This window comes from Teleopsis dalmanni, chromosome 1 (genome assembly GCF_002237135.1).
Source record: "Teleopsis dalmanni isolate 2A chromosome 1, ASM223713v2, whole genome shotgun sequence".
NCBI classification, from domain to species: Eukaryota; Metazoa; Arthropoda; class Insecta; order Diptera; family Diopsidae; genus Teleopsis; species Teleopsis dalmanni.
In genome coordinates, this window is record NC_051846.1 from 234,863,498 (window position 1) to 234,873,150 (window position 9,653).

At 28.9% G+C, this 9,653-nt stretch overlaps 4 protein-coding genes across 4 annotated transcripts; all 4 read right to left on the minus strand.

The window, feature by feature from the left end:
• Window positions 1-307: 307 nt before the first annotated feature.
• Window positions 308-1,009, minus strand: LOC119667742 (cold and drought-regulated protein CORA-like). Its single transcript, XM_038077049.1, has 2 exons — window positions 589-1,009; window positions 308-516 (listed from the first exon to the last, which is right to left on the minus strand). The coding sequence occupies exons 1-2, from the start codon at window positions 1,007-1,009 to the stop codon at window positions 308-310; spliced, it is 630 nt and encodes a 209-aa protein (XP_037932977.1).
• A 1,861-nt stretch (window positions 1,010-2,870) lies between these two features.
• On the minus strand, window positions 2,871-3,563 carry LOC119667743 (cold and drought-regulated protein CORA-like). Its single transcript, XM_038077050.1, has 2 exons — window positions 3,152-3,563; window positions 2,871-3,079 (listed from the first exon to the last, which is right to left on the minus strand). Exons 1-2 carry the CDS (start codon window positions 3,561-3,563, stop codon window positions 2,871-2,873), a joined length of 621 nt encoding a protein of 206 aa, XP_037932978.1.
• A 1,818-nt stretch (window positions 3,564-5,381) lies between these two features.
• On the minus strand, window positions 5,382-6,086 carry LOC119667744 (cold and drought-regulated protein CORA-like). Its single transcript, XM_038077051.1, has 2 exons — window positions 5,663-6,086; window positions 5,382-5,590 (listed from the first exon to the last, which is right to left on the minus strand). Exons 1-2 carry the CDS (start codon window positions 6,084-6,086, stop codon window positions 5,382-5,384), a joined length of 633 nt encoding a protein of 210 aa, XP_037932979.1.
• A 1,855-nt stretch (window positions 6,087-7,941) lies between these two features.
• On the minus strand, window positions 7,942-8,646 carry LOC119667745 (cold and drought-regulated protein CORA-like). Its single transcript, XM_038077053.1, has 2 exons — window positions 8,223-8,646; window positions 7,942-8,150 (listed from the first exon to the last, which is right to left on the minus strand). Exons 1-2 carry the CDS (start codon window positions 8,644-8,646, stop codon window positions 7,942-7,944), a joined length of 633 nt encoding a protein of 210 aa, XP_037932981.1.
• Between the last annotated feature and the right edge of the window lie 1,007 nt (window positions 8,647-9,653).

Sequence of the window (9,653 nt, forward strand, 5' to 3'; positions counted from 1 at the left end):
GTACTTTAAAAGAACAAAGAACCAAATAGCTATTTTTCACCCTTCTCTTAAAAGTTTTGTAATTATTGGGTACTTAGTAAATGATATACAGATGTACTCCACTTATTCGAAAGCAATTTCCATTTCAATATTGTAATTAAAAATTTAACAAATTAAACACTATATCTTATATCGTAAACATTTTCAAAGTAAAACATTTTTATTCCTATATGAATACTCGTATTTATTATTTACATATTAAACAACTATTTTAACAGTTTGCACTGATATATATTCTATAGTTTTTCACTATGAAATTCTTTCGCATTTAATGATGTTGTTTAACATTAACGTAACTGCTTCCATGACCACCATGTCCATGACCATGACCATGTCCGTGACCATGATCGTGACCTCCATCATGACCACCGTGGGCATGTCCGATTTTATGGACCTTAGCATTGAATCCACTGTGTTTATCAGCAGTGTATTCTACAACACGAGTAGTGCCATCAGCTTCCTTAAGTGAGTAACTACCTAAAAAAACAATGTAAATAATCATATTATGTGAATATGTTAATAAAATTATATACAAATGTACTTCATTACCTTTCACATGATCACCATCACGATGTTCCCATTGACTTTTTTTATCTCCATGATGTTTATCTTCAACACCATAACTGAACTCATATTTAGGATAATGGTGAGCTTCGTGACCGCCATGGTGTCCTCCATCGTGACCGCCATCATGACCACCATGTCCACCATCATATCCACCATGTCCGCCGTCATGTCCTCCACCATGCGAAGTTATAACATAACTGCTATGTTCATGATGGCCATCATGACCACCATGACCACCATGACCACCATGACCACCGTGTCCATGTGAATCGTCGTGCTTTGTTACAACGCTATAACTAACAGAACCACCATGACCACCATCACCACCACCACCATGATGATGTCCTGCTGAAGCCAATCCAACAAGTACAAAAGCTAATCCACCAATGCTTAGTAGTTTCATTATAAAATTTTATGATTTTAAAACTATACTCTAATATTATACAATGGATAAGATTACTCTGCTGTTGGAAACTAATTATTGAACTGATAAATAAATTGAATTATTTAAGTATTTATACTAAATTTTGCCCTTTAAACTGATTGCTAAAAGGTCAATATACGAGTATAGAAATTCGGAAATTGTTGTAATACATTTGACTCATTCTTTAAAATAAGATAATCGGTAAAATTCGTTTTGGATTTGCAATTCAACCCGCTCTCATATAAACCGTTAACAACAACGGCCTTGTTTTTATCTATAAAAACGATCAGTTTAACAAGTGCAATGAAGATTGTAACACATAGTCGAATTTCTAACATTTTGTACAGTACTATAAACGAATAAAATCACTTTATATTAAAAACCTTAATGGAACATATCAAAAATATGCTAGTGTATTATCAAGTACATAGATCACTTCCTTTTAATTTAAATTTTATTTCCATATGATTTTCTTCTATTTTTCTTTTTATATAACATATAATAGTATTTTTCATTTCAATTGACAGTCACTACAATAATTTTTACTTCTAATTATACTGATAAAATACGAGTAGGACATTTTCCACCAATTGTTTGCAATATTATGTTAGAAATAACATTATTATTTTCTCTTATATGGTAGGAGCTTGACTAAACATCATTATTATATTATTATTGACTACATGTTTGTTATACTAGATTGATTTTCAATATTTTTAAAGAGATTTTCATTAACATTTTTTTTGGAATCGTTTTTTCATTAGCAAACATATTTTTCTCCAGAAATAACATTAGAATATTATTATCAAAATATTTCAAACAGTTTGGTCCTCGCGTTAATGACAGTCTCTTATATAGAAATGCTGCAGTTTAGGTCTATTATACAAGTAGAATAGTAGAATATAAAAATGCTTGATATCTTTTCATACTCCAAACTATATTTGTAAAATTTTTCAAATATTTTATTTTATATAAAATATGAAGTAGAGATTGTATATAATATGTGCACAAAAAATAATTTGTCAAAAGTGTTTAATGGAATATTTTTGAGAATTTTATGTTCTCTATATTTTATACTAATTTGATTCCATAATCTTAACAGGAGAGTTCTCTACTTATGCTAACATATGAACTGTTATGTGAAGAAATTATATAAAGGAATCGTACAATGCTGATGCTTATATTGCTTCACAAAAATATTATTGCATAAATAATTTATTGACTGATCTTCAAATTTAATACAACAAAGACGATTTCAAAACAAACAGACTCAAAATGTAAATGCAAACAAGCTATTTTCTTAAAATTTCTACAAAATATTTATAATTTATTTTCTAAAAACATATAATGTTTAAAATATTTGAGCGTGTTTCAAATACTTCCTAATACGAAGACTTTAAATAAGATAAATAATCTAAATTAATATATTGGTAACTTCTTCATAGTTTATTCTCGTTAAATTAGTGAAGTTTTGTTTCAAATTAAAACGAATTTACAACAAATCTATAATTATATTGACTAATAAATTGACTAATACTTTAAAAGAACAAAGAACCAAATAGCTATTTTTCACCCTTCTCTTAAAAGTTTTGTAATTATTGGGTACTTAGTAAATGATATACAGATGTACTCCACTTATTCGAAAGCAATTTCCATTTCAATATTGTAATTAAAAATTTAACAAATTAAACACTATATCTTATATCGTAAACATTTTCAAAGTAAAACATTTTTATTCCTATATGAATACTCGTATTTATTATTTACATATTAAACAACTATTTTAACAGTTTGCACTGATATATATTCTATAGTTTTTCACTATGAAATTCTTTCGCATTTAATGATGTTGTTTAACATTAACGTAACTGCTTCCATGACCACCATGTCCATGACCATGACCATGTCCGTGACCATGATCGTGACCTCCATCATGACCACCGTGGGCATGTCCGATTTTATGGACCTTAGCATTGAACCCACTGTATTTATCAGCAGTGTATTCTACAACACGAGTAGTGCCATCAGCTTCCTTAAGTGAGTAACTACCTATAAAAACAATGTAAATAATCATATTATGTGAATATGTTAATAAAATTATATACAAATGTACTTCATTACCTTTCACATGGCCACCATCACGATGTTCCCATTGACTTTTTTTATCTCCATGATGTTTATCTTCAACACCATAACTGAACTCATATTTAGGATAATGGTGAGCTTCGTGACCGCCATGGTGTCCTCCATCGTGACCGCCATCATGACCACCATGTCCACCATCATATCCACCATGTCCGCCGTCATGTCCTCCACCATGCGAAGTTATAACATAACTGCTATGTTCATGATGGCCATCATGACCACCATGACCACCATGACCACCGTGTCCATGTGAATCGTCGTGCTTTGTTACAACGCTATAACTAACAGAACCACCATGACCACCATCACCACCACCACCATGATGATGTCCTGCTGAAGCCAATCCAACAAGTACAAAAGCTAATCCACCAATGCTTAGTAGTTTCATTATAAAATTTTATGATTTTAAAACTATACTCAAATATTATACAATGGATAAGATTACTCTGCTGTTGGAAACTAATTGTTGAACTGATAAAGAAATTGAATTATTTAAGTATTTATACTAAATTTTGCACTTTAAACTGATTGCTAAAAGGTCAATATACGAGTATAGAAATTCGGAAATTGTTGTAATACATTTGACTCATTCTTTAAAATAAGATAATCGGTAAAATTCGTTTTGGATTTGCAATTCAACCCGCTCTCATATAAACCGTTAACAACAACGGCCTTGTTTTTATCTATAAAAACGTTCAGTTTAACAAGTGCAATGAAGATTGTAACACATAGTCGAATTTCTAACATTTTGTACAGTACTATAAACGAATAAAATCACTTCATAATAAAAACCATAATGGAACATATCAAAAATATGCTAGTGTATTATCAAGTACATAGATCACTTCCTTTTAATTTAAATTTTATTTCCATATGATTTTCTTCTATTTTTCTTTTTATATAACATATAAAAGTATTTTTCATTTCACTTGACAGTCACTACAATAATTTTTACTTCTAATTATACTGATAAAATACGAGTAGGACAAATTTCCCACCAATTGTTTGCAATATTATGTTAGAAATAATATTATTATTTTCTCTTATATGGTAGGAGCTTGACTAAAAATCATTATTATATTATTATTGACTACATGTTTGTTATACTGGATTGATTTTCAATATTTTTAAAGAGATTTTCATTAACATTTTTTTTGGAATCGTTTTTTCATTAGCAAACATATTTTTCTCCAGAAATAACATTAGAACATTATTATCAAAATATTTCAAACAGTTTGGTCATTGCGTTAATGACAGTCTCTTATATAGAAATGCTGCAGTTTAGGTCTATTATACAAGTAGAATAGTAGAATATAAAAATGCTTGATATCTTTTCATACTCCAAACTATATTTGTAAAATTTTTCAAATATTTTATTTTATATAAAATATGAAGTAGAGATTGTATATAATATGTGCACAAAAAATAATTTGTCAAAAGTGTTTAATGGAATATTTTTGAGAATTTTATGTTCTCTATATTTTATACTAATTTGATTCCATAATCTTAACAAGAGAGTTCTCTACTTATGCTAACATATGAACTGTTATGTGAAGTAATTATATAAAGGAATCGTACAATGCTGATGCTTATATTGCTTCACAAAAATATTATTGCATAAATAATTTATTGACTGATCTTCAAATTTAATACAACAAAGACGATTTCAAAACAAACAGACTCAAAATGTAAATGCAAACAAGCTATTTTCTTAAAATTTCTACAAAATATTTATAATTTATTTTCTAAAAACATATAATGTACGGAGACGTTAAATAAGATAAATAATCTATATTAATATATTGGTAACTTCTTCATAGTTTATTCTCTTTAAATTGGTGAAGTTTTGTTTCAGTTTGGAACGAATAATAAATTAATTAATGACTAATAAATTGACTAATACTTTAAAAAAATAAAGAACCAAATAGCTATTTTTCACCCTTCTCTTAAAAGTTTTGTAATTATTGGGTACTTAGTAAATGATATGCAGATGTACTCCACTTATTCGAAAGCAATTTCCATTTCAATATTGTAATCAAAAATTTAACAAATTAAACACTATATCTTATATCGTAAACATTTTCAAAGTAAAACATTTTTATTCCTATATGAATACTCGTATTTATTATTTACATATTAAACAACTATTTTAACAGTTTGCACTGATATATATTCTATAGCTTTTCAATATGAAATTCTTTTGCATTTAATGATGTTGTTTAACATTAACGTAACTGCTTCCATGACCACCATGTCCATGACCATGACCATGTCCGTGACCATGATCGTGACCTCCATCATGACCACCGTGGGCATGTCCGATTTTATGGACCTTAGCATTGAATCCACTGTGTTTATCAGCAGTGTATTCTACAACACGAGTAGTGCCATCAGCTTCCTTAAGTGAGTAACTACCTATAAAAACAATGTAAATAATTATATTATGTGAATATGTTAATAAAATTATATACAAATGTACTTCATTACCTTTCACATGATCACCATCACGATGTTCCCATTGACTTTTTTTATCTCCATGATGTTTATCTTCAACACCATAACTGAACTCATATTTAGGATAATGGTGAGCTTCGTGACCGCCATGATGTCCTCCATCGTGACCGCCATCATGACCACCATGTCCACCATCATATCCACCATGTCCGCCGTCATGTCCTCCACCATGCGAAGTTATAACATAACTGCTATGTTCATGATGGCCATCATGACCACCATGACCGCCATGACCACCGTGACCACCGTGTCCATGTGAATCGTCGTGCTTTGTTACAACACTATAACTAACAGAACCACCATGACCACCACCATCACCACCACCACCATGATGATGTCCTGCTGAAGCCAATCCAACAAGTACAAAAGCTAATCCACCAATGCTTAGTAGTTTCATTATAAAATTTTTTGATTTTAAGACTATACTCAAATATTATACAATGGATAAGATAACTCTGCTGTTGGAAACTAATTGTTGAACTGATAAATAAATTGAATTATTTAAGTATTTATACTAAATTTTGCCCTTTAAACTGATTGCTAAAAGGTCAATATACGAGTATAGAAATTCGGAAATTGCTGTAATACATTTGACTCATTCTTTAAAATAAGATAATCGGTAAAATTCGTTTTGGATTTGCAATTCAACCCGCTCTCATATAAACCGTTAACAACAACGGCCTTGTTTTTATCTATAAAAACGTTCAGTTTAACAAGTGCAATGAAGATTGTAACACATAGTCGAATTTCTAACATTTTGTACAGTACTATAAACGAATAAAATCACTTTATATTAAAAACCTTAATGGAACATATCAAAAATATGCTAGTGTATTATCAAGTACATAGATCACTTCCTTTTAATTTAAATTTTATTTCCATATGATTTTCTTCTATTTTTCTTTTTATATAACATATAATAGTATTTTTCATTTCACTTGACAGTCACTACAATAATTTTTACTTCTAATTATACTGATAAAATACGAGTAGGACAAATTTTCCACCAATTGTTTGCAATATTATGTTAGAAATAATATTATTATTTTCTCTTATATGGTAGGAGCTTGACTAAAAATCATTATTATATTATTATTGACTACATGTTTGTTATACTAGATTGATTTTCAATATTTTTAAAGAGATTTTCATTAACATTTTTTTTTGGAATCGTTTTTTCATTAGCAAACATATTTTTCTCCAGAAATAACATTAGAATATTATTATCAAAATATTTCAAACAGTTTGGTCCTTGCGTTAATGACAGTCTCTTATATAGAAATGCTGCAGTTTAGGTCTATTATACAAGTAGAATAGTAGAATATAAAAATGCTTGATATCTTTTCATACTCCAAACTATATTTGTAAAATTTTTCAAATATTTTATTTTATATAAAATATGAAGTAGAGATTGTATATAATATGTGCACAAAAAATAATTTGTCAAAAGTGTTTAATGGAATACTTTTGAGAATTTTATGTTCTCTATATTTTATACTAATTTGATTCCATAATCTTAACAAGAGAGTTCTCTGCTTATGCTAACATATGAACTGTTATGTGAAGAAATTATATAAAGGAATCGTACAATGCTGATGCCTATATTGCTTCACAAAAATATTATTGCATAAATAATTTATTGACTGATCTTCAAATTTAATACAATAAAGACGATTTCAAAACAAACAGACTCAAAATGTAAATGCAAACAAGCTATTTTCTTAAAATTTCTACAAAATATTTATAATTTATTTTCTAAAAATATATAATGTTTAAAATATTTGAGCGTGTTTCAAATACTTCCTAATATGGAGATGTTAAATAAGATAAATAATCTATATTAATATATTGGTAACTTCTTCATAGTGTATTCTCGTTAAATTAGTGAAGTTTTGTTTCAGTTTGGAACGAATAATAAATTAATTAATGACTAATAAATTGACTAATACTTTAAAAAAACAAAGAACCAAATAGCTGTTTTTCACACTTCTCTTAAAAATTTTGTAATTATTGGGTACTTAGTAAATGATATACAGATGTAATCCACTTATTCGAAAGCAATTTCCATTTCAATATTGTAATCAAAAATTTAACAAATTAAACACTATATCTTATATCGTAAACATTTTCAAAGTAAAACATTTTTATTCCTATATGAATACTCATATTTATTATTTACATATTAAACAACTATTTTAACAGTTTGCACTGATATATATTCTATAGTTTTTCAATATGAAATTCTTTTGCATTTAATGATGTTGTTTAACATTAACGTAACTGCTTCCATGACCACCATGTCCATGACCATGACCATGTCCGTGACCATGATCGTGACCTCCATCATGACCACCGTGGGCATGTCCGATTTTATGGACCTTAGCATTGAATCCACTGTGTTTATCAGCAGTGTATTCTACAACACGAGTAGTGCCATCAGCTTCCTTAAGTGAGTAACTACCTATAAAAACAATGTAAATAATTATATTATGTGAATATGTTAATAAAATTATATACAAATGTACTTCATTACCTTTCACATGATCACCATCACGATGTTCCCATTGACTTTTTTTATCTCCATGATGTTTATCTTCAACACCATAACTGAACTCATATTTAGGATAATGGTGAGCTTCGTAACCTCCATGATGTCCTCCATCGTGACCGCCATCATGACCACCATGTCCACCATCATATCCACCATGTCCGCCGTCATGTCCTCCACCATGCGAAGTTATAACATAACTGCTATGTTCATGATGGCCATCATGACCACCATGACCGCCATGACCACCGTGACCACCGTGTCCATGTGAATCGTCGTGCTTTGTTACAACACTATAACTAACAGAACCACCATGACCACCACCATCACCACCACCACCATGATGATGTCCTGCTGAAGCCAATCCAACAAGTACAAAAGCTAATCCACCAATGCTTAGTAGTTTCATTATAAAATTTTTTGATTTTAAGACTATACTCAAATATTATACAATGGATAAGATAACTCTGCTGTTGGAAACTAATTGTTGAACTGATAAATAAATTGAATTATTTAAGTATTTATACTAAATTTTGCCCTTTAAACTGATTGCTAAAAGGTCAATATACGAGTATAGAAATTCGGAAATTGCTGTAATACATTTGACTCATTCTTTAAAATAAGATAATCGGTAAAATTCGTTTTGGATTTGCAATTCAACCCGCTCTCATATAAACCGTTAACAACAACGGCCTTGTTTTTATCTATAAAAACGTTCAGTTTAACAAGTGCAATGAAGATTGTAACACATAGTCGAATTTCTAACATTTTGTACAGTACTATAAACGAATAAAATCACTTCATAATAAAAACCATAATGGAACATATCAAAAATATGCTAGTGTATTATCAAGTACATAGATCACTTCCTTTTAATTTAAATTTTATTTCCATATGATTTTCTTCTATTTTTCATATAATAGTATTTTTCATTTCACTTGACAGTCACTACAATAATTTTTACTTCTAATTATACTGATAAAATACGAGTAGGACATTTCCCACCAATTGTTTGCAATATTATGTTAGAAATAATATTATTATTTTCTCTTATATGGTAGGAGCTTGACTAAAAATCATTATTATATTATTATTGACTACATGTTTGTTATACTGGATTGATTTTCAATATTTTTAAAGAGATTTTCATTAACATTTTTTTTGGAATCGTTTTTTCATTAGCAAACATATTTTTCTCCAGAAATAACATTAGAATATTATTATCAAAATATTTCAAACAGTTTGGTCATTGCGTTAATGACAGTCTCTTATATAGAAATGCTGCAGTTTAGGTCTATTATACAAGTAGAATAGTAGAATATAAAAATGCTTGATATATTTTCATACTCCAAACTATATTTGTAAAATTTTTCAAATATTTTATTTTATATAAAATATGAAGTAGAGATTGTATAT

What these genes read in the sequence shown, in the direction of transcription:
- LOC119667743 (XM_038077050.1), bottom strand. Translation starts at nt 3,563, where the DNA reads ATGAAACTACTAAGCATTGGTGGATTAGCTTTTGTACTTGTTGGATTG. An exon ending in TGATGGTGGCCATGTGAAAG is followed by an intron (nt 3,080 to 3,151) that starts GTAATGAAGTAC and finishes TTGTTTTTATAG; the next exon opens with GTAGTTACTCACTTAAGGAA.
- LOC119667744 (XM_038077051.1), bottom strand. Translation starts at nt 6,086, where the DNA reads ATGAAACTACTAAGCATTGGTGGATTAGCTTTTGTACTTGTTGGATTG. An exon ending in TGATGGTGATCATGTGAAAG is followed by an intron (nt 5,591 to 5,662) that starts GTAATGAAGTAC and finishes TTGTTTTTATAG; the next exon opens with GTAGTTACTCACTTAAGGAA.
- LOC119667742 (XM_038077049.1), bottom strand. Translation starts at nt 1,009, where the DNA reads ATGAAACTACTAAGCATTGGTGGATTAGCTTTTGTACTTGTTGGATTG. An exon ending in TGATGGTGATCATGTGAAAG is followed by an intron (nt 517 to 588) that starts GTAATGAAGTAC and finishes TTGTTTTTTTAG; the next exon opens with GTAGTTACTCACTTAAGGAA.
- LOC119667745 (XM_038077053.1), bottom strand. Translation starts at nt 8,646, where the DNA reads ATGAAACTACTAAGCATTGGTGGATTAGCTTTTGTACTTGTTGGATTG. An exon ending in TGATGGTGATCATGTGAAAG is followed by an intron (nt 8,151 to 8,222) that starts GTAATGAAGTAC and finishes TTGTTTTTATAG; the next exon opens with GTAGTTACTCACTTAAGGAA.